Source organism: Herpailurus yagouaroundi, unplaced genomic scaffold (genome assembly GCF_014898765.1).
Source record: "Herpailurus yagouaroundi ecotype Mexico unplaced genomic scaffold, PumYag 187, whole genome shotgun sequence".
NCBI lineage: Eukaryota > Metazoa > Chordata > Mammalia > Carnivora > Felidae > Herpailurus > Herpailurus yagouaroundi.
The window spans coordinates 20,867,637-20,893,179 of record NW_024412418.1 but is presented as its reverse complement, the minus strand read 5'-3'; the positions used below and the strand labels follow the sequence as shown (position 1 = coordinate 20,893,179).

The following is a 25,543-nucleotide window of genomic DNA, read 5'->3' as shown; positions in this document are numbered from 1 at the left end:
TCATCTATGTTGAAGTCAAATTATAATGCTTCGGTCAACGGATTTAATCTAAACCAAATGCTTTGGGATTCTGTAAGCTCAGGGAACAGAGGAAAATATAAGCTTTATATTTACCCAAGTTCAAACAGAGAGCAGACAGACAGATTCCAGAAGCTCAGAGAGTGGTAGCAAAAAGTATGTGCATCTCCTAAGTTCAATCAAAGGAATAGTAGGATATACTTTGTATTCACTTCTTTTTTCTCTCTCTTTCCTGTGTATTTTGTTTTCTCTTGACACAAAGGAGGGTTATCTGTTTCATGCCCAACTGAGATTGATCAAACAAATACTTAGTACATAATGGGTGCTCAATAAATAAATACTTCTAGAATGAATGAATGGACAATGGTTAGTATAGAGGTTTAGTGTCCTGGCTTTTAGTGTGAGGCTTCACTCTGCCCTTTTTTAGCTGTAAGACCCCAGGCAGTTTACCTAACATTAGTGTCTCAGTTTCCAGATCTACAAAATGGAGCTAATAATACTTGTTGAGGACTAAACAGGTTAATGAATGTAAAGAACCGACACAGTGTCTGATACGTAGAGGTAGCTTCCTACCTAACATTTATTGCCTCTAGCACCTGTGCTCCTGCCTACTGGGCAACACTTTCCCTCCTGACAACCCTGGTGGTGACGGTGGAGGTGACGGCAATTCCCTGAGGCCCTGACAGATAAATTCAATAACATTTCAGAACACATCTCAAAATTTGTTACACTTTGCCTCTGTCAGAAGCCAGCATACCTAAAAGTTGAGAGTCTTCTGTTGAATCAGATAATATTTTCTAGTTTATATTCAGGACACAGAGAGGCTAGGTGAATTTCCCAAGATCACACAGCTTGATGAGTAGAGCTGAGATGATTCCTTGTTTACTAACTCCAAGTCTACTGCTCTCTTCCCCAAACTAAAAGAGTGCTTCCTAAAGTAGCAAATTACAGTTATTATCCTCTGCATGTGATATTTTTTTATATCGCCATTCACTTATTCATTCCCATAACAAATATGTTTTGACAACTATATGCATTTAAATATCAATTTGTCTAGCTACTTCCTATCCCTATAAAACCAGGGTTCTTTCCTTTGTAACACCTATCGCTAGTTGTTATCTTACCTATTTTTTGTCTCCCTTTTTTTTGACTGTGTGCCTTCACTAGGCCAGTAAAGTCCATGAGAGCTAAGACTCTTTCTCATTCAGCAATATAGCTGCAGCCCCAAAAACAGTGCTAGCAGATCCCAGAAATTCCATATGTTACCTCAACAAATGATATAAATTTCCTCTAGATTTGGGGTATTCATTGATTCTTAAATTCTCGAGTGAACCACAATCATATAAAAGTATGTGATTAGCACCCCTTTAAAATAATTTTGCCAACTTTCAACTGAAGGATCTGCTTCCCCCTTCTCTATTGAGGATCAGAGGGTCCCTTCTTCCCAACTTACATAAATGTCATGTAACCTCTCCCCTACTGGCTACTAGGCAGCTCTGAGCTATCTTGGGTTGTGCACATGAATTAAAGAAAGCTCATAATTTTGATGCATTAGGGCCCAGGGTGTGTTGGTCTCTCGTTTCTAGCATCTGAACACTCGCCTTCTTCATTTCACCATTAAAATTCTATAAAATAATAATACTTGAATTTGAATTCTAAGTCTGTAATCCTCTTTCTTTCCTCTATAATAGTACAATGGTACATAACTTCTTTTATATCTACATGACATCATATGCTTAATTTGAAGATTATTCTTTTCTTTAGGAAAAATGATTTTTCCATGCTTTATCTCATCTGATGCTAAAAACAACTTTTGGTGGGTTGAAGGAAATATTAGTATTCTCATTTCACAGTTGAGAAAAAAGATATGTCCCATGGGTGGTAAGAAGCACAGCCAGGGTTGAAACACGGCTTCTCATTTGATATTTAACAAAGATTTAATGAGCACCTACTGTGTTCCAGGCACCGTGCTGGGCTCTGGGAACAAAGCAGAGAACAGACAGAGCAGCTCTGGAGGCATCTTGGGCTCCTAAATCCACTCCCTTTCTAATCTGAGAACTCTAGCCAAGGACAGAGACATTAAATCATAATCCAATAGATTTTTCATATAAAAATGCAACAATATTAAGGTGGCTTCTAAACAAATACCTCAAAGAGAATTAAAAGGCATTTTAACATCATTTCTGACAGAGTACAGTTAGTTTTGACGTGATCAACTGAAGTATAGTCATGACATGCCTCGGAATAAAACGATCAGAAAGTTATCTGCATCTTTGGAAACATCACTCTCTTATGCACAAGTGCATTAAAAGTACAGACATCTGGAAGTTCCAATCCAGGGTGCTCTGTTTCTCTGCAGCCAGGGAGCAGTGATTTCCAGGCAGGCTCCAGACATCCAAGGCCACTCCTCTGCGGAGTCTCCACTATTGGGGCTGCTGGCTGCCGGGCCTGTCAGCGTTCCCTATTATTCTCCTGACAGACAAAAGAGAAACAGCATGTATTCCCTTCTGCCTCTAAGAGTAGCAAGTAAAATGGTTTTGAGATTGTAAGAAATGTCGACTTAATTAGCTTTTTTTCTTCCAGGTAATAAGTGTTTTCTCCAAGGAATGCCCCAAATTAACAACACTGTTTGAAGTTTATATTTCCTTCTCTTTTCCCATTTAAGATTCATAGATGCAAAATTCATACTCAGAGATGATAAAAAATCTTTGTGGTTTATTGTTTTTGAATATAACAAGAGAACATTACCACAGTGAAGCTTAGAATCTGTTTCATCTGACATATGTTTTGAAATCTTCCATTGAGAGGTATAGATCCTAGGTCCCCTAAACATTATAAATTATGGAAATCAGAAATATCTTCCCTGGGGCACCTGGGTGGCTCAGTCAGTTAAGCGTCCGACTTCGGCTCAGGTCATGATCTCGTGGTTTGTGAGTTCAAGCCCTGCATCCAGCTCTATGCTGACACCTCCTTGCTTTGGATTCTGTCTTCCTTTCCCTGTCCCTCCCCCACTCACGCTCTCTCTCTCTCTCTCTCTCTCTCTCTCTCAAAAATAAATAAACATTAAAAAAAATTTTAAAAAGAAATATCTTCCCTTATATCAGAAGTTCTTTACAGATGTTCTTCAGGTTGGTCTGTGAACTCTGTGAAATGATATGGAAAAAAAAAAAAGCTTTTTTTTTTTTGTATATGCACTTTGTAAGTTTATGGTTTTTCAAAATTCTCTAAGGTAGCATATGAACCAAAACAGTTTGAGAATTCCTTTACAAAGTCTGTTGAGGTTTTAAATGTTGTCAATTCATATAGAAGTAATTTCACTTCATTTTTAGATTTTTTTTAAACTTGGCATCTTAAACCAAAATGTATAATCATTAAAGATAATTTTTTAAGAATATAAGATGCCTAGTTTACACAATCACATATATTTCATTTGCACAATTTTGAGAAGCGTTTCTTGTCTCTGAAGAGCAGAAAGGACTATTCAACTATAACTCGATTTAATTTGACTCTGAGCATGTAGCTCCTGAACAGCTGACTGAAATGAAAATCTATAAAGCGGATCCTCTGTTCCCACTGTCCTGTTGTAATTTCAGTTTGTGGTCTAGCACAAGAGTGGAAGAGAGCTGAATCTCAACTGCCCATTATGTTGCCCTGGCAGTGGGACTGCTGGGCATTATCACTGAGCCCTTATGGGTACAGCCCTGTCCCAAGTCAATAAAAACAAGGGTCCCTGCCCTCCAGGCACTTGCCGTCCAGTTGGGGAGACAAAATACGTGTTCAATATATATGCAACTTTTTCCAACAGGCCACTCTACATACTGGAAAAACTAGACAATATATGCAAGATTTCACTGGAATATGAAGTCTCTATGGCTAATGCTGCCTTTGATTATATGTCTTCTTACTAATTTACAGATAGCTTGTAGCTGATTTATCAGTGTTGGTAATTTTTCAAAATCAGTCTATGAGAAATCAAGTTATTTTAAAAGATAAATTTTAGGACTAAATTTTTAAATGAACCACGCAGATTTCTTTTATAAAAGGGGATTTTCCTAAATTTGAGTCTTCAGCAATCTGAATAATTGGTCTTTCTGTCAGTCTTCTGATTACAGGTAGGTGAAGGAAGTTTTCTTTCCTATAAGACAGAAAAAAGAGAGAGAAATATATATATATATATATATATATATATACATACATGAATGCACACATAAGCTTATTTATACATACACATATATATGAAGTTCAGTAGAAGTTGCTATTTTGAAAATATTTATCAGAATAGGTGCATTAAAACTTGATAAGGTTTGTAAAATTTATAGAGGCATTCCCTTCAAGGCCTGATGTGAGTTATGAAATCTAATTTTGTTTTCATAGCTCTGTGATAAAATTTTATCAATGTTATAAAAAGGAGTCTTTACTAAGACTGACCGGAAATCTGAACTATCTGGCCAGGCAATAAAAACACATTCCTTAGCTGCAAAGTGTCAGACAAGCAAGGTGTAACTGAAATTGATCGATAAGTCTTCCTTTTACAGTTGAGTGCATTCACTTTACCTCATAGGATAATAGTTTTTTTTAATGGTTTTTCCATTAATATCAGACTTCAGTGTTAGTAAGAAACAAGAAAGACATAAAAGGGAGAGAGACATGCCATCAAGAAAGAATGCTGTGGTCTTTAATGGTAGAGCACTTGAGCTCAGAGGAAGTGCTTGTGTGGGTGAGGGGTGGGACATTTGTTTCTGACTGATATAGGTTGAATTGTGTCCCCCCCCAAAAAAAAAATTAATATATCAAAGTCCTAGCTCTCAGTATCTCAGAATGTGTTCTTATTTGGAAATAGGGTCTTTGCAGACGTAATTAGTTAAGATGAGGTCATACTGGAGTAGGGTGGGCCCCTAACCCAATAAGACTGGTGTCTTTATAAAAGGGGGACATTTGGACAAGGATAGGCACACAGGGAGAATGTCATGTAAACAGGAAGGCAGAGACTGGGGTGATGATTCTACTCAAGGAACACCTAAGATTGCTTGGAAACCACCAGGTGCTGGGACAGAGGTATGGAACAGATCATTCCCTTGTACTCTAGAGAAGGAACCAAACCTGCTGCCAACTTGATCTTGGACTTTAAGCTTCTAAAACCGTGAGACAATAAATTTCTGTTGTTTAAATCACCCAGCTTGTGGTACTTTGCTACAGCAGCCTTAGCAACTAATACATAAGTGAATACAGCCATTGGGGTAGACAGGTGAGACCTGAGATGATTTGCTATGTCCTGAAGAGTAGGTGAGGGCCGCTCCCATGCATATGGCAGTGCCCCGCCTACCTTGGGTCAGGCATCCAAGTGTAGCTTACTTTGCCTAACTTAGTTGCCATCAGGGAAATCTCCCAAACAGGCAGTGACTAAACCACAGAATTACTCATTGAAGGCATCCAGTGAACTCAGTTTCATAATTACTAAAGCCAGTAACCTGCAATTTCTACAGGCTTTGAGGTTAGGCAAATCCAGGTCCAAATCCCAGTTCTGCCACTTATTGGCTGGTGGCTTTTTTGTTATTTATTATTATCATTATTTTAAAATTTTAATTCAAATATAGTTAACATACAATGTTATATTAGTTTTGGGTGTACAATATAGTGATTCAACAATTCCATACATCATCAGTGCTCATCACAAGTGCACTCTTTAATTCCCATCACCTATATCACCTACTCCACCCCCACCTGCTTTGGGCAAGGTATTTCTTCTCTCATAAGCTCAGCTTCCTCATTTGTATAATTCAAAAGTGGAAGTAGAGAAAATATCTACTTCCAAGAGTGGTCATGAGTATGGAGTTAAACAGATGACAACAACAGTGTACCAACATGGTACCTGGCATGTATAGACATTCTACCAGCATCAGTACCCTTCCCCTTCAACATTTATGATCTTATTGATCTGTATACCAAAAGCCTTGTCCAACCGTGCAGGAGGCAAGACTCAATTCAGACCTTTGACACCAAGTCCAAAAATCTTTCCCCAGAAGGAACCATCTCCAGTCCTTGGCCACCACTAAGCTGTGCCGTGGCCTCCCTCTGTTGCTCTAGTGAAATTTGGATTGGGCTTCTGAGGGTGACGATGATCTGGATGCAGGTCCTAGTGAACACCTGTAACAAGCCTTATCGAGGAGATGGATAGGTTTCCTGGGTCAGCTAGAATTCTAGCTGTTATAACTCTTGTTGTATCTCACTACGGAATCAGAATCAGACTTTAAAAGCTGAGTGGAACTGTAGAGATACAAGAGTCTACTTTCCTCGTTTTATAGAAGAGGAAGCAGCAGTTCAGATGGACCTTCAGCCAGTTAGCATGGAATTGAATGGTCTAATGTTCTTTCCATTCTATTATGTTCCCAGTAATCACAGTGTTAGCCCAGGAATGGAAGGACCAGAATCGATCCAAGGCTATGTAAAATATTCTCAGAGTAAACCTTTGCCATTGAAGAGAAATGTGTCTTCAGTGGAATCAAGGTCTTTCCTAGCTCAATCATGCTTAGACCAAACAAGGTGAAAGTAGATTTCAAAATGGTGCTGCAACTGCCATTTAGTAAAGGGGTGGGGACCCGTCAGTGCTTTTTAGTACCTACTCTGGAGGAAACGAAGTTTGCTCATCTCAGCCCCAGCACCTAGCAGCCCCTGAGGGAGCCCATGGCTGTTTCAGAGCAAGCAGAGGAGGTGAGGAGCAGTGACCCTTGTTTGGAAATCTCCTAAGTTGGCTGACTCCCATTTACATGCTGTTTCTGGCAACAGAGATCAGTCTGGGTCACTTCTATGTCACTGAGTAAATATGCTGGAAATTATTACTATTTCAGACAAATGTTTAACTATTCTCAGATTATCTATGACACCACAGGCCAAAGTCACAGCAATCTAACCTGGGAGTGAGTTTACTTTACTTTGTGATTTATGGAATGAGAATTCTAGGCGCTCTATGGGACTAATTTAATACGAAACATTCAGATGTCTGTCTTATAATGCCATTCATCTTTCCTTAGCCTGCCTGCACCAGGGGGCATGTGGTTCAGAGAGCAGGCTCTCCCTTCTCAGCCACAAATCATCACACTTGTGAAAGGGGGTGACGGGTCTTCTCTTCCAAGTCAGTCTGCCTGTGGCAAAGGCAGCCGAGCAGTTAAGGATGCATTTGGGCACTGATGACAGAAGAGTGTTTTCTACTCCACCAGACTTTAGGAGCGTTTTGAAAGTTACGGCTGGCAAGGAAGGGATGATGATCAACCTTGCTTTCGTTTGTCTTAAGATGAAGGAAATTGAGCCAAGCTATACTGTCTTATCAACAAGTACAAGATTTGCTTTATAAGAAGTTTATGTGATATTTTATGGATTGATGTGGCAACGCATGTCTTGGCTCAGGCTGCTACAACTAAGTATCATAGGCTTATAAACAATAGAAATTTATTTCTCACATGTCTGGAGCCAGGATTTGTGAGATCAGAGTGCCAGCATGGTCACATTCTGGTGAGAGCCCTCTTCTGGGTTGTAGACTACTGACTTCTCATTTTATCCTCATAGGACAGAGAGCAGAGCAGATGAAGGAAACTCTTCTGTGACTTTTACAAGGGCACAAATTCCATTCATGAGGGCTCCCTCCTTATGACTTCATCTGCTCCTAATTACCTCCTAATACCATCATATTGGGGCACGGGATTTCAACTCATGAACTTTGTGGGGGGCACTCAGTCCAAAGCAGTGCATATGAGAAGAAAGTTCTACAAAAAGTCAAACTCCGCTTCAATGTGTATATTAAAAATCATGTTTTTGGGGCATCTGGATGGCTCAGTTGGTTAAGTGTCTAACTTCGGCTCATGACATGATCTCATGGTTCAGGAGTTCGAGCCCCATGCTGACAGTTCAGAGACTAGAGCCTGCTTCAGATTCTGTGTCTCCTTCTCTCTCTCTGCCACTCCCCCACTCACACGCTGTCTCTCTCTCAAAAAGAAATAAACTTTAAGATTTTTTTTAAAAAGCAGGTTTTTAACCAATCGATTACTCTAAATCTTACATTCATTCAACAAATATTCTTTAATGCCTGCTGTATAGCAGGGGATATTCAGGCTTGGGAACACAGATGTGAACAAGCCTGGCTTACTTTCAAGGAGCTTAGAAACCAGTGGGAGAAAAAATACATCAACAGTAATAAGTGATAAACAAAGGGGGCAGAGGGAGCACATGGAAGGAAGTTTCTAATAGAGATGGGTGTGGTGAGTGATAAAGAATGATTCCCCAAAAAAGCTGTAGGAGGAGAATGGACAAAGGTATGGAAGAGGAAAGACATAATTTGGGGACAACTGAAGGAATGTTGAGGAGGAGTCGGGTGCAGATCTCCGTGAGCAAAGAGTGAGAAAACAGAGTGTGCAGGGCGAGTTGGACATAATATTCCCAAGGGCAATGAGTACCCTGGGGAGGAGTGTGCTCTTTACTTTCATGATTAGGGTGGGGTGGGGAGTGGCGGGTGGAAATTTTAAGGTTTTAAGCAAGAGAGTAACATGATATGATTTTCATTTTCGAAAGGTCATTCTGGCTATGACATGGGTAAAGAATTGGAGAGGAGGGGGTTGCCTAGGTGGCTCAGTCAGTTAAGTATCCAACTTTTGATTTCAGCTCAGGCTATGATCTCAAGGTTCATAAGCTCAAACCCCACATCAGGCTCTGCACTGACAGTGTGGAGTCTGCTTGGGATTATCTCTCTTTCTCTCTCTCTCTCTTTTGCTCTCAAAATAAATAAATAAACTTAAAAAAAAAAAGAATTGGAGAGGAGGAAGGCTGGGGCTGTACAATGACTGGTTAAAAAATCATCATGGGGCGCCTGGGTGGCGCAGTCGGTTAAGCGTCCGACTTCAGCCAGGTCACGGTCTCGAGGTCCCTGAGTTCGAGCCCCGCGTCAGGCTCTGGGCTGATGGCTCAGAGCCTGGAGCCTGTTTCCGATTCTGTGTCTCCCTCTCTCTCTGCCCCTCCCCCGTTCATGCTCTGTCTCTCTCTGTCCCAAAAATAAATAAATGTTGAAAAAAAAATTAAAAAATATCATCAGGATTATCCATGTGAGCAACGCAGTGGCCTAAAGTAAAATAATGTAAGTAAGCAACTTCGAAAGACTTAAAAATCCCACAAATGAATCCCTTTTCCCTTCATAACAACACTTGGAAATTGGTGTAATGAAAATTGTCCTTTGTTGTTGAGTCATTCATTTCCTGAGCAAAGATCTGGAGTGCAGGGTCCTGGAGTACTGTTACGTGCAGCTGCTGCCTTCTGCCTCATGGCTGGTGAGAGCTCCTCTCTCCAAAGCCTCTTAAATACACAGCTTTAGCTCCATATAGAGTTTGGCCCATATCAACTTTTTCATGGGAACTAGGCATTATCTAGCAGATAATACTACTCCATGGGTGTCCTGGAGCACAACAAGGATTTATGACTCAAACACAGCAGACCCCTGTCAAGCCCACTAAGCAGAACTCACATTTCAACACTGAGAAAGTTGCTAGCCAGGTTCGCCTTGCAGAGTGGAGAGAGGGAGAGAAATCATAATAAAAATTAAAATCCACAGTGGAATTCAGCCTATCAAAATGATTTCATGAAACAAGAGGCAAGGCAAGGTCTGATAAGGGTTTGGCATTCTGAATTGATTTGGAAAAATTGCCTGGATGCCCAAGTGCCTTGAGTTTTGGGTGCCAGGGTATCCCGGCAAGATCCACTTCCTCAAACAGACTTGATTGTATTCAGAAGTGTAACTTGTGAGTCTAGCTGGTATCCATCCTGATACTGTAACTGAAGTCACAGATTCCAACCTCAAGTTTGTGTTGCCTGTATAGCAAAGATCACCCTGTCAAAGGCCAATTTTGAGGAGGCACCCAAGGGAAAGCCTCTCAATGACTAAAGAGAAATAGTGACAGCCTAGATAATTCCATTGCTAATTTCATCCCTCAGTGGTGAAGAGAGAAAAGGAGCATAACAATGGCAGAACTATGGTCGATACTGAAAATGCCACGGAGCCCTGAATGCCAGCCATGTCCACAGCTTCCTGAGGAATTCAACCCACACTGTTGCTTAAACAGGCAAGCTGTGCTTTGTATCATGTAATCCCTGACATCCCAATCTAAAGGAATGAGTAAAAGGCAGCTACTGGCTGACCTCCAGCCATTTAGTCTTCCATTAGAAGACACAATGAAAGTAATTCAGATGGTAGAGTGGCTCTGGAGCCAAAAGAAATATAAAGAGAAGGCAGGAAACAGGAGCCTCAAAGCAGCAGAGGCCATGAACAGGCAAGTGAGCATCTCAGTGTAAAGAAGAGCCTGCAAAGAAGTAGAAAATTCACAGCAGAAGATAGAAGACCAAGAAACAATGAAGTCAAGAGCAGGAATGGCAGATTACTGGGTGGCCATTTGGACAAAGATAGGTCACGCGTCTTTTTTTTCATTTTAATTTTTTGACAGCATGTGTTCATGAGCATGCACATGGGGAAGGAAAGAGGGGAGGGAGAGAGAGAAAATTCCAAGTTGGTTCCATGCTCAGCATGGAGCCCCGTGTGGAGCTTGATCCCACAACCCTGGGATCATGACCTGACTTGAAATCAAGAGTTGGACACTCAACGGACTGAGCCACCCAGGTGCGCCCCTGCATCTCGAACAGAGACCACCATGAAGATTGTGTGCCGGGCTTCCCTGTGCACTCTCACTTCCTTGTTAATCCTTCCAACAAACCTCCACCACTGGAGGTAAATTGAGTATGTCTCTGTAATTTGTAACCTAAGTAAGCTTAATTTATTACACAATGTCTAATCATCTTTAATGTTAACTTCCTTTTAATCACTTCCCACTGCGCTCAGAAAAGAAAAATCCAAACTCCTTAAACTCCTTAACATGACCTATAAGGCTGTCCACAATCTGGTTCATGCCCACACCTCTCACTTCACCTAGTGCCTATTAATCCAACATTCTAGGCCTCTGCACTATCCAAGTAGCACCATACCTTTGCATGCCTAGCAGCCAGAACAGAGCAGAGAGTGCCTGGCTATATATATATATATATATATATATATATATATATACACACACACACACATATATATATACACACACACATATATATATATATGAATTTGCTCTTTGAAAAACTAATTTTCTTTGTATTTTCTGTCTTTCAAGGAAAATGTCTGTCTCCCAGCCTATACGGATTTCAATTAGGGAACAAGAGAACTATCTTAAAAATTAGTTTTTCTAAGAGCACTTATTATTGAACTGAAATAATATCCTGTGGAATTTCACACTCTTAGACAAGCCTGCCAGGGATGTCGGTGGCTCAGCCTTCCGCATTAACTAGACTTAGAGCAAACATAAAGAGGTTTGGCCTCCCCACCAATAAGCAGCTCCTTCAGTGGGGAAAAGGTCATTTCGGCAAATAGGACCCCATCCTTGTTCTAAAGTGCTCTCTCTTTGTACATACAAAAATGCAGAAGAAAACTCAAGAGGCTTGCTATTCGTCCCCACCCCCAAAATTACTCTGCCCCTCGATATGTGCACCATAGCACTGACATTATTCCCGCGACCTTTAAAATAGCAAGATGTTATCAGCACTGAAGGCAGCTTAATTAACATGGGAAGCTTCACTACCTCAGACTCACTTGTTTTGCCTCTAATGTCTGGGTCCTGGTTACACTCTCTGGGTGGTTAGTCTTGACCCAAGATTATTTCCATTATTTCATAAGGAAGTAGTGATAAAAACATGAGGACATTCAGATTAAAGCCCTCACTCACATAGCAAGTGCTTCTTTGCCTTCATCCTCTGGTGTTCTTGACACTGGTCCTTGGCTTGAGCCATGCCCAGCTGACACAGAAGTCCTGGCCAAGTTTCTCCCGGTGTGGTCAGCCAACTGCTCTCCATCCCTGGGGCCTATTAAGTGCAGACTTCTTGACCCACCTCAGGCATACAGAATAAGAACCTCTGTGATCAGCCTGACACTGGGCTTTATCAAGCTCTCCAGGTCATTCTTGTGCACATTAAACTTTGAGAATCATACTAAGGAAGCATCCCTGCTGATCCACAAATTGCTCTAGAAAGGATTGTTTTAAAATAAAAGATGGAATTCAAGGGCCCTTAGATGAGAAAAGCAGGGAAGACTGAGGAGAGAAGAACAACAGGCAACGAGAAAGAAGAAAGGAAGGAAGAATGGAAAGAAGTGGAAATGAAGAGAGAGAGATGTAATCAAATCTCATCTTTTTGGGGGCACCAACCCTAGAAGTTCTGGGAGATTCCCTCCTCTCTTCCTTTCCGGTCTAGCACAGTCTGCAGGGTCATTTATGCCTTTTGGAATTTTTTTTTTAAACCCAGCTGCTGCTGGTGGTATGGAGAGTCTGACTGCCCAGCTACCTCAGTTGGTCTGACACAGGTGACATTCGAAACTTCTAGGATGGAAAAGCCAGGACCTAATGGATCCAGTGATTGACTGAAACTTATATCCACAGGACTACAGCAGACGATGAGTGATTGCACATCCAATTCAGAATCACCATTGTACTTGCCATATAAATATAATTTTCCATCTTGTTTCTTTCTCCCTCCCCCAACCCAGCTGCAGCATGGGCAGAAGCACTTCCTCTCCCCTCATATATTTCTATTTGCACGTATGGTACAGGGTGACAGCCTATTGATAGTTTATATTACAGACTCACAGAATTAGAAAATACTATAGCTGGCAGCAGACACCCACCACACAGCCATGTTATACAGTTGGGCCATTTGCTCCCATCAGCACTTAACCTGAATGGCAGTCTTTGTCCATCTTCTTTGCGGTTGCTAAGGCCAAGCGGCCCAAGCCGTGCCACTTATGCAGAATTTTAGTTCACTGCATTGAAAAGAAAACGGCTGTTCTTTCTGCCCACCTAGCCTTAGGAGGGGTTGAAATGTGCTCAGAGGCAAGAGGGAACTGGAGCCATTGGTTTAATAAAAACAATTGAGGATCACCAATGGGTCCAAATTCCATTTAACTGAGGACATTTGCATCTGATTTGTGATGACCTAGAATAACACAGATCTGTGGGTTTTGATTGCTCTCTTCCAAATGATGCCAGAAAGAAAAAAATAAAAAAAAAAAAGCTGCTGCCTCGGTGAATCACAAATCTCAATGACACTCAGCACACCTGGGCTATTATTAAAGATTAGCTCATAAACACAGCAATAGCCACTAGCTACAATTTCTAAGTGATTCTTTGGTAAAGGGAACAAATTTATCTTTACCTTTTTGTTGTTTTTTTGCTTTGCTTTCTTAATCCACACACACACAAAAATTTAGTTACTAAGAAAATCGAGAGAGAAATGGAAATTCAGGTTATTGCTCTACAAAATGACCTTTGCATTTTGAATCATTACTAACGTGTCCTGTTTTGCAAAACTGACATAAGTACCCAGATAGATGTTTCTTATTTATAAAACACTTCCAGTTAATCTCAAAATGTTTGTCAAACTTTCAGGCATGTTACTTTTAGTCACCTGGCTGAGAAACATGCAATTTCACCCCAACACTTCATCAGGCAACAAAAGCTAGGGATGGGGCAAAAATATCCAGAAAAGTCCTCCTGAGGACAATCACAAATGCTGGTACACTGTTGATTAACATCTGGATCACCTTAAGGGTGTTTTGTGAACCAGCAGGAAATAAATTTCTGGAGAAGGCCATGGACTGGAGGATGGTTGTTTTAGTATTTAATAATAAATGGTTTCCAGTTGATAGGAAAATATTGAAATGTGACTTATATATACGAAGCTGATTCAAATTTGATAAACATGTCCCCAAAGGAAATTACTGGGTTTATTAAAAGCCCAGGAAGGCCGAACAGAATTGCAATAGTCTTATCCTATAGTCCTTGCCGAGGTGGAGTAACCGCTCCCCGGTCCACCTTCTGGCCAACTAAGAAGGAAGGTCAATAATAAGGAAAGAGCAGGGCTGTTCTCAGTCTTCGTTCAAAGTAGCTATGAACTGCCAAGCTACTCTGTGCAAGCCGTCGTCCACAAAGTAAGTGTCACTGCCTTGCTGGTAAAATGTGATGTGTTGATGACTGTTATATTACATCTAAAATCCCATTTACTGGTAATAGAAAAGTTCAGTTAAAGAGTTTTGCCTTATGTCTCCTGGTGCTTGATAGAGCGTTGTGTGATATTGCCAATTTTCGCTTCAGGCGTATTCACACGCAACAGTGAAAACTTCACAAGAATTTGCACATTTGATCCAGGGTGAAATCATGTCATTTTCATAGCAAATCAACTGTTCTTTGGCATAAAAATGATAGGTACTTTGGCACCTAGAGAAATGCCTTTGTTTTCAAGGAATTTTGAAAAAATAAAAAATGAAAAGTTCTGTGTCTATGGGAATTGTGATCCAATCATTCTAAGCAGAAGCCCAGCAGGTAAGAATCCTGTTGTCCCGCTTTCTGACCTGGAGCATGTTCCTTGACCTTTCTTATTTTGACTTTCTTGTTAAAAAAAGAAAAAGAAAAATGGGGGTCACATGCAATCTTTTTTCCTATGTGTCACAAAGCTGTTCTGGGATGCCTTCACATCTCTAACATCGTACAACAGTGTCTGCAAAAGGGCAAATTGCTGTGGATGTAACATGTGAAATTTCACCTCAATGTGCTCTCCTTTTAGTGGTGTTGGAAGCAGCAGGAATTTATTCATGCAGCCCCACTGATTTGCAGACTGGGAGTAAATACTAGGCCTTTTGCAATGATTACCAAGAGCCCCCTTCAGTAGACATGATCTACTGCATTACATTAAAGTGGTGGATTGAGGAGGGAGCCAGCTGAGCCCTTCTGTACACACCTAGCCAGGTTGCAATTTATATTCAGACAGAGCTGTGAGTGGCTTTCAAAGCAAGAGAGAGAAGAACATTTCTCTTGAAATTTTCTACGAGGACCGTAAACCAAACTCTGATTTGTCACTGCTATTAAAAAAAAAGAGACAGAGATTCTTTCTTCATTGCAGGAAAAAATTAATAGGTTAGTTTTTCTCTTCCTGTAGTATTGCTACTTAAGATTGCTGAGGATCTCCCTTGATGTCTTAAAAAGAAATCCTCATGTGACTTTTCTTTTTAACAGTGCATACAACCTTTCTCTAAGTTCTGAGGACTGAGGACTGAGGACAGTCTACGGCTTTCGGTTACTGAGCTTAGTCCGGAATAGCCAGCTTCATTTTTGTGAACAACATGTAGCTGTGCCCCATAAAGACTGCTGCTTGCTACCACAGGCCAAACTGAAGGGAAACTGGAGAAGGAGACATTGATTCATGTGGTGTTCAGTGGCCACCAGCCATTTCATTTTTATTCAGTAAATGCAGGATTTTAACACAGAAAATAAGGTGGTTGAACCAGAAAAATGTCAGTTTGGGTCAAATTTAGTGTTAGATGGTCAAACAACCTATTTTATTATCAAATTACACACACACACACACACACACACACACAATACTTGACCCCACAAAATTATATATATAAATACACACACAATATATATAGACACATAAAATATTACTTGACCCCCACCAAATTATTTTTAAATAATAATAGTAGTTTCTCTTTTTTTTCTGAGAGAAAACACATCTAAGATAGTTATTTTATTGGCATTATCTTGTCAAGGTTTGTTGCCTTTCCAAGAACACATTTGAGGCAGCAAATGCCATTCTATGTAAGATGTAGAGGGTAGCAACTTTTTTAAAAGATACTATACAAAATTAAAAAGGATAAGTAATTGTTATGTCATAGAAAGCATATGAACATATGAGTGTATACACATGTGTTACCCCAGCAAAATACAGCACAAAATATGATGGCTCTGATAGAAATGAACTGTGTGGCTGTACCGGAAACTGCAGCTTTTCAGATCGTGACACCACAATGTTTGTGGCTTGAGGGCCCTGCTGCCTTCGGATTCTGGCATAATTTGCTCTGATCTCCATCAGTTGCTTTAATTCTGTTAAAAAGATTATTTTGAGAGACATGTCAATGTATTTATAGAAAGTAATTAAAAGTCCAAGATGATGAAAAACTCAAAAATCCTTCAGAAATCCTTGACTCCCACGCTGGACTCTCTCATTACACACTTGACTTGCTTATCACATCAGATACGTGCTAACATTCTCTGGATTTCTACAGAATGGCAGTTCTGGAGAGGACTTCCTTCCAGGCTTTGTAAAAAGCCTGAATTGGAGGCTAACCTGGGAGTGGTCTAGAAATTGAACCCACTGAAAAGACAGTAAACACAGCAGTGAGAACAGTGCTCCAAGTTGATGACAAATGGCATAAAGCACTCTTTTACTTTCGTCGGGGGGGGGGGGGGCCCTGTGTGAAAGAAACCATTCTAACAGTGTATGATTATTTGTTTTGCCAAAACAAATCTATTTTTCAAAAACCCAGTGTGATTCTTGATGACTTTCACATGCTAAATATTTTTATATTATAGTACATAAAATAAGTTATTGTAGAGTGCTTACTTTTTTGAAACTCCCAGTCTGCCTTATTTTCTACCATATACTTAAGCCAGTAGGCCACAGCAAAATTTTGAGTGTAATGATTGTTTAAGTGTACCTTCATAAGTATATCTATCTATATAGAGATATATAGATATAGATATAGATACATTAGTAGCATTTCTTTCTTTTTTTAAAGCATTCTGAGTATTTAATAATATATTCTACTTAATGATTATTTCTAACTTAATTATTTCAGGAAAAACAATAAATGGCAACTTATATATAGTAAAATAAGTTTCTAAAGAACATTTAAATTAAACTCTGCTATCAGTCAGGTTTCCTAGAAAATACATCACCCTTTGAGACACTTAGACAATTGGGAAAAACCACTAATCTCTTCATCATGAAGGTGAAAATATGAAGATGAAGTATGGGAACCTACATCCAGAGGAAAAGAATCAACTTTCACACCATAGTGATCTATGTGGATATACATAATTGATGATGCAAAAAAGAAAAATGTTTGTCTACATAGCCTTGTCAAAGGTCCAGAGAACTAACATGGAGAAACTGGTAGGGAAAGTAACATTTGCATTTCCTGTTTTCTCTCTTTCCTTCAGCTTTTACGGGTAACAAGCTTGCTTCTGGGAAGGGGCCCTACATTTCTCTCTGTGTTTTGGATACCTGTTTGGCCAGGTTGCCCTAGCTTTATTTCTCATAAAGGCGCAATGAACACAGTGAAGCCAGGAGGATAGGGGCCGGGTAACAGAAGACAATCCCAAGAGTATGAAAGATTGAGCATAAACAATGAAGAAACTGGAAAGCTACCTTCTACTGTAGCACTCGTTTGTTTACTATTCAAGTGTACTGTAATATTTCAAGTGTGTTCATATACTTAATTAGATCAAAAACTCTTTCAGGGAAGGAACCCTGGCTTATATTTCTTTTACAGGGCTGTGCAGTTTGCGAACACAGAAAGCTATCAGCTAATACTAATAACAAGAACCCCAAATTATTCTTCTAAGTAACCACATAGTGGGGTCTCCAAGAGCTGGGGTGAGAGGTAATAGTGAGTGATAGGGACAGGGGCATACAAAGAATACGATTGAAACCTCTTCCTCGATGTTGGGTGGTGCTGGAGGAATATTTGTGGAATACCTCAGAACAGTGATAGGCATCCCAATAAATCCTTGTCTTCTTGCCTTTCAGTCTTCATTCCTATACTTTTGTTCTGGGCTAAATGTAAAGATATGATTGCAACTGTTTTAAAAGTTTTTGGTTTGTGTACCTTACATATAATAATAATAATTTTATGGTGACTTTAAAAAGAAATAATCTAGTATTACTTATTTTAGGGATCCCAGGTAATTCATTTCCTAATCTTTTGATTTCCTTTAAAGTGATATCATGTTCTTCAGAATTCCTGAAAATTATGTCTTTGTTAGTGTACAGCTAACCCCTGCAAGGGGCTTTAAATTCCTCAGGCTGGGACACCTGGATGGCTTAGTCGGTTGAGTGTCCGACTTCAGCTCATGTCATGATCTCACGGTTCGTGAGTTTAAGCTTCGCGTTGGGCTCTGTGCTGCCTGCTTCAGATCCTGTGTCTCCCTCTCTCTCTGTGGTCCCTCCCCAACTCATGCTCTCTCTCTCAAAAAATAAACATTAGAAAAAAATTTTTAAAAATTCTTCAGGCAAACAGGATAAAGAACAAGAATTGGTTTAATAACATATATGTATTCTTTTCCATTGGTATCACTTAGAAAAGAAAATTAGCAAATAATAGATAAAATAATAAAATGAGTATATATTTACTTACTGCTAAAAAAAGAGTTCTGCAAACTGTAGTCGCTATTTAATAAGCCATTAAGTTTTAAATAACTTGAAAGTAGGAAGTCAACAGAGCCTTGCTTTCCTCAGGGTTCATGCTAAGGGAATACCTTCAAATGAGGCCATTTAGAATTTCTGCAAATAAGCCCCTTGGATAAGGCTCAAGACTAACTAACAGAACTCTGATTGAATTCTTGAGTGCAAATGGTGTCAACAGTGAATTTCCAGAACAGAAGTATAACTGGAGTAGAAAAGGGTGGATCCAGAAGATAATTATTAAAAATCATCATGATGGGATATAAAATTCAGAAAGTAAGCTCTTTGAAGAAAAGACAAGATGGTTTAATTCTTCAAAAACTTGATGGAAAAGAAACTGTCACCCATACTCTTTTGGGTTATAAAGCCACGTCCTGTGGATACACAGATGACCATGTCTCTCTCTATGTCATCCCACGAGTAAATTGGTTCTCCATCTGGGGTGTGCAGTGTTCTGGCTGGGTGGACCATTTTGAGACGAGAGGAACAGTCATCCAGCAGCTGAAATACAAAGGGACAGAGATATTAGAATATGAAATGTCACAACATTATGAAGTCTTAAAGAATCAACTCCTTTAGGAGAACTATTCTCCCAGTTTGAATATTTATTTTACTTGTGGTTATTAGAGAGTTATAGAAGGATATGGGAAAAATAGCATATAAAATGTTTCCGACGTGCTTTCACAATGAGGAACTTCTGTGCTCTTACTGGATTTTTTCCTTGTGGTTCTCTATTTTCCCATGTGGAAGAAGGCTTCTTGCTGCTTAAGAAATGCCTAAATATGAAAGGCCCTGGCTTGAGAATCTCAACTTGTCACAATAGCTGAAAATATTTTTTTTTCAACAAGCAAGAAACTAGAAGACAAAAGCACTGACCCAGAAGTGAGGAGACCTGGGCCTTCGGCCTCTTCTGACCTCAGACCAGTCAGGCAACCTCTCTATGAAGAGTATCTTCAACTATAAAATCAAAGTTTTGGTTTAAGACCTCTGTGATTCTATGATTAGAAAGTCTTCTTTTTCTTTTTAACTTGGAAAAATTTGAAAACGATCTGTAAGGGCCTTAGTCAGTTTCTCTCAGTTTTCCTAGAAATATTCATACAAATACATGTACAGATGCAGAGTGTCAACAGTATTAGAAAGATTAGTCAACATGTTGCCAGACCCCTAAGGGCAATTCCATGAAAGTGTGAATAAGACTTTAAGACAGAATAATAAAAGCAAGTAAGGGGAAAATTAGAGGTTTCTACACACTTGCGTGCATGATTTTTACCTAACACTTGTTCCTCCAAAATGTAGGAGCCAGGTCCACATGAGCCCTAAATCATAACCAATACATCCAATTTTTTTTTTTTTGAGAGAGAGAGCACATGATCAGGGAAGGGGCAAAGGAAGAGAAAGAGAGAGATAAGCAGGCTCCACATTCAGTGTAGACCCCAATGTGGGGCTTGATCTCATGAACCATGAGATGATAACCTGAGCCAAAATCAAGAATCAGACACTCAACCGACTGATCCACCCAGGTGCCCCACAACCAATACTCCTTTTTATAGGTCTATTTAGGGACTACAACTCACAACACTGTAGCCTGGCAGGGAGCAGAACTGGGCACATAATGACATCTTGTATATGGGAAATGAATCAATAATATGAAGCAAGACAAGACAGTGATGAAACGATGCAATTGGAAAGTGCACTTTTCACACCCACTACTTTGGGTAAGGGATGAATGAATTGAATTGAATAATAATTAAAATTACCCAAGAATACATTCCCTTCTGTAGATAGAATAGAGCAGTGGGAGAGTATTCTTACCTACCCCTCCTGCTAGGCAACAGCCAATCAGCAGCAATTTGACTCAATCCTGAGCATATGAACCAGCTCTGTGACTTGAGATCTAGGAGAGGATCCTGAGAGATCCCAAGTAAAAATGTACGGGAAACAAAGAGAACTAATCTATCCTGTCTTCTGTCAAAAGATCTCTCCTTGTACAAGGAGGCATAGATTAAAAAAAATTAACAACAGCAACCATATGAGGCTTATGAAAGTATTCTACAACATAGAAATCTCTATGTTTTACACAGTCCTCAAGGTGAAGATTTAGAAAAAGATTTACAGCAGGAATACATTTTAGAGAATATCTGTATTGGGTTTTCCCCAAATTCAATAAAATTTGACTTCCATAAACACACACACACACACAAACACACAGAGAAATGAGATGACAGCAATTTAAAGAAAAGAAGTATTGCTGAGATGCGGCAGAGATGATGATGATGATGATGATGACGACGAAGGTAACAATAATAGCAGTTAACATTTATTGGGACATTTCTATGGGATAGAAACTTTTCTAAAAGTTTCTAAGGACAATCTGGTTTCATTCTATGGAAATAATTATTATCTTCCTTTTATTGATGACAAAAATGGAGAACAGAGGTTAAATATCTTAACTCAGATCACACAGCTAGTAAGAGAAGGAACAGTGTTTCAAGCTAGGGTAAGTAGAGAGCTAAATGAAAAGAGGAGAGAAGGTATGGAAATAAAAGACTCAGTAGTAGAATTAAAATCTGTTTTGAAAGCAGAAGACAAGCAGACTGAATATTATAGAAAATCAAATCAGTCTTAGGGAGGACTAAGTTGAGAAAACCTCACAGGATATAGTGAAAGCATAAGACATAAAATTTATGAGAGGAAAGTTAAACATCTGGAGTGTCAAGACATCAGATATTAAACCTATACATTATTGGTGGTACTGGAGAAGAATTCAGAATAAATTAAACTTAAGCAACTATGAAGAAGAAGAAGAAGAAGAAGAAGAAGAAGAAGAAGAAAACTTTCCTGTTCCAAAGACCCATGTCTTTAGATCAAATAGGCTAACTCAGAATATAGCAAAGTTAATGAAAAACTGACTAACATTTAAATATAACTGAATTGAAAAGTATGAATTATAGGCATGGGGGAAAGTTCAGTTATATTTAGATCTGTTTTCTGCAACAATGAATGTCAAAGAAAATGGGATAAAATATGAAGTTTTTAGGAGAAAATGTTTTAACATAAGAATTCTATATCCAGCTTAATTATTACTTTTGGTTATAGGAAACAAATGATATCCTCATGTACACAAAAACTAGGAAAACATATCACTCACATACATTTCAGATTATTAAGAAATGAATGAAATTCCTTCACTATGGGAAAGTCATAATGTGAAATGAATAATACTAAGCAGTAAGACCACTAGAACATGATACAACTGCTACAAAAAATGGTCAGAAAATAAATGAATTAAAAATTTTAATCTTCATCGAGAAAAAAAAAATGCAAAGCATCATCAAAAAGGGACATGGGAAAGGAAAGAAAAACCAAGCATTCCAACTGTCTATTTATTCATGAGGGCAAGAGATGCCCTTTTTCTCTGTTTTCCTTTGTTAAGAACATTCATTTTTATGATTATAACCAATACAATAAAACTTAAAATCAGAATAAGAAAAATAATTCATGTCTTAAAAAATAGACAAAATCACCATCATGTGGACTTAATATGATTTTATTCTTAGAAAATTTATGTGAATCAAATAAAAGATTAATAATAAGAGAAAAATGTTTAATAAAGTGGCCAAGGACAAAATAAATTATAAAATAGTGATAGTTTTCCTGTTCACAAAAATAGGCATTCAGAAAATATAGTGGGGGGAAATCTATCCTAACAGCAAAACCAATTAGGAATGACAATTATTTTCAAATGCAAGACCCTTATAAAAAATTATAAAATTTTACTGAAGGACTAAAAAAGATACATATATATTTTTTATATATGCTTACACACATATATAAAACAATGCCACAGAATTCAATCTGGCTGCAAAGACTGATTCTTATGAAATTAATTAATAGCCTGACACAACTATAGTCAAAACCCTGCAGGATGACTTTAGAGTGTTGGACTGTAATTTCAAAATTCATCTATAAGAATCAATATACAAGGGTATTCAAGTAAAATTTGAAAACAAAGAACAATAGGCAACTTCTTTCAGATATTAAAATATAAGAAAAAATATATGGAATTATTATAATTCTAGAAGTATTAGATATGTTGGATTGTTTAAGAGCAGAAGCTAATAAGAATTAGTTTATTATAAAGATTGCATTCCAGCTCAGTTGGGAGAACAAAAACAGATTAGTCCATAAGTAGGGCTGAGATAATTTTACGCTAACAAATATAGCAGAGAAATAACTTTGCTCAAATTTTACACGAGGAGTTTCACACAGTTTAAAAAGTAAAAGAGAAAAATAAAATGATAAAAAATTTGAAGAAAACCAGATGAATCTTTATATGAACTTAGGATAGTAAAAGACTATCAGAACATTTAAAAACAAAGAACTTTTAAAATATAATAATTCTGTACATTGAAAAAACCCATAGACACAGTGGCAAATTGGAAATTTGTTACACTAAATCTGATAAAGTTAGATGTTGCTTATTGCTTTAAGAAAAAGAAAATTCATATCAGTGTGAAAAATACTTCCAATAGAAAAATAGCAAAGGATTTAACAAGAAATTCACAGATGACTAATAAATGATAAATCAAATCAAAATCACTTATACAAGTAATTAAAGACATACAAATTAAAACATGGATATAAAATTCCCTGTCAAACCCACAAATATGTTTCTAAATGGCTGCATTTAGCATTGCTGAAACCTCATGTATACCACAAGTAGGTAGAAGCTCTCATTCACTATTTGTGGGAGCATAAACTCCTGAAATATTCCTGGAAAATGCTTTGGCAATAGCTATCAAAATTCTCAAGCATGTTTACATAATTTGACCTAGCAATCTTACTAAGAAGTTATTTAGGGGAAATAATCAGAAAATTAAATACAGATGTATATATTCATCGGAGCATGCTTTATGACAGCAAAAAATTACAACCTAATGGAAAACAACAGAAAACTGAATGAATGAATAAATAATAATCTGCCCATTTGATAGAAGATTATGGTGCCATTGAAAATAATTCTTTTGTTAAGGAATGTTAAATATGTGGGCGGGAAATCACATTAGTTTGTTAGGTGAATAATGCAGGCTGCAAAATTATATATATTGTGTGATCTGCTATGATCACAATGGCAAAAAATATTATAACTGTATAGTAACCATAGAAATATAGTCACTAAAGTTATAACTATGCTTATTTGTGGGTGATAGAATTTTCATTTCCTTCTTGGCATTTTTTTCTTTTTCTAATTTTAATACAGTGACCATATGTTTTATGTAAGTTGAAAACAGTAGAAATGTTATTAAAATAATCAAAAAATCATAGATATTACAATAGGTTCATATGGTTTTTCTTTGGATTTTTCTAAATTTTCCATAACAATAGTCACTGTCTTAGTCTACTCAAAGTTGCCAAAATAAATATCATGCATTGGGTGGCTTAAACAACATAATTTTGTTTCTCACAGTTCTGGAAGCTGGGAAATCCAAGATTAAAGTAGTGGCCGATTTAGTTTCTGGTGACAGTTCTCTTCCTGGCTCTTTGTTGTGTCCCCACATGGTGGGAGAAGAATGGGCTCTCATTTCCTCTTCTTACAAAGGCCACAAATCCTATCAGGTTAGGGCCCCACACTTATGACCTCATTTAACTTTAACTGTCTCCTTTTTTTTTTAATGTTTACTTACTTTTGAGAGAGAGAGTGTGTAGGGGAGGGACAGAGAGAGTGGGAGAAAGAATCCCATTCAGGCCTTGAACCCATGAACTGTAAGATCATGACTTGAGCCGAAACCAAGAGTTGGACACTTAACCTGTTGAGCCACCCACAGGCCTCAACCTTAATTGTCTCCTGAAAACCATATCTCTAAATAAGTCACACTGGAGGTTAGGGCTTCAGCAAAAAAATTTGGGGAGGGAGTGCACAATTCAGCCCATAGAAGTTATTTTGTTTTTCAGCTTTAAAACAACCAACAAATATGGTAATTGGGTTTCTATCTGGGTTGGGAGCAATGAGGAGCTGTCCTAGAAATATGTATGGATAGGTTTCTGGGAAAAACTTCCGCAGCTTGAAAAGAACTTACAGGGGCGCCTGGGTGGCGCAGTCGGTTAAGCGTCCGACTTCAGCCAGGTCAAGATCTTGCGGTCCGTGAGTTCGAGCCCGGCGTCGGGCTCTGGGCTGATGGCTCAGAGCCTGGAGCCTGTTTCCGATTCTGTGTCTCCCTCTCTCTCTGCCCCTCCCCCGTTCATACTCTGTCTCTCTCTGTCCCAAAAATAAAAATAAACGTTGAAAGAAAAAAAAAAAAAAAAAGAAAGAAAAGAAAAGAACTTACATAAAGGTAATTCTTACATTTTCCCTTACTTTACTACTAAAATGTGACTATTTTACTGAGATTCTGTTTATAATCAGAAAAATGAACGTTATTTAATAAAAACATATACTAAGTGCAAAATGTGAATTAAATATATAAGTATTTCACTTGGTTTTCATAAAGATCTATCTACATGAGACAAAGTTAATGAGTTCACAAAAACATTTTTAAAATAAATGTAAAAATAAGGCATTTTCAGTACAGAAAGGCTCTAAAATATCTAGTCAGCTTAGTACCTTCAATGACACTATTAATTCTTAGTTTTCCAAATGTATCTAAACTTATTCACGTATCTTCTTTACAGTGGGTAATCTAAATTGTATGTTCATAATTTTTGCAATAACTAAAGCTCATAATAAAGGAACAATGTTCTGTGCACAATTCCTCACCCACAATCTATCTTGTGAGCTTAGTTTTCATAGGCCATTATTCTCAGGGTTGGGCGCCTGGGCATCACAGAACAAGTGCATATTCCCTGCAGGCATGAGGTCCTCGCCTCTACAAATCAGAAGGACCTGTTTCTCATTCTTTCAGCTTCCACTTCTGCATCAAGAACTATTTGGCTGAGAGAAAACACACTGGTTTTGAGATTCTGTAGAATCAAAGAGATGTTGTAGGGGTGGAGAAGACAAATGTTTCAGGACCATAGAAAGAGGGGCTGGGCAATCATAAATCAGAGAGAGATGCCGGCTCTGAAGAAAGAGCCACTAACCCTGGAGAGGGAGCCACCTTAGTGCACTGATGACAGATGAGCCTTCGCCAGTTGGAGATGGGTTGCTCTAGTAATGTTCAAAGAG

The 25,543-nt window shown here is 38.5% G+C and overlaps 1 protein-coding gene across 3 annotated transcripts in view; it reads right to left on the bottom strand.

Annotated features, from left to right (window-relative positions):
- Positions 1-3,030: 3,030 nt before the first annotated feature.
- DCDC1 (doublecortin domain containing 1) overlaps positions 3,031-25,543 on the bottom strand; it is a 497,179-nt gene continuing 474,666 nt past the window's right edge. For all 3 annotated transcript variants that reach the window (XM_040495539.1, XM_040495540.1, XM_040495541.1), the window contains 3 exons: positions 18,732-18,882; positions 15,910-16,019; positions 3,031-4,153 (listed from right to left, as the gene is read on the bottom strand). In XM_040495539.1, the coding sequence (XP_040351473.1) occupies positions 4,085-4,153; positions 15,910-16,019; positions 18,732-18,882 (330 nt within the window). In that variant the 3' untranslated portion in view covers positions 3,031-4,084. The remainder of the gene's footprint in view (positions 4,154-15,909; positions 16,020-18,731; positions 18,883-25,543) is intronic.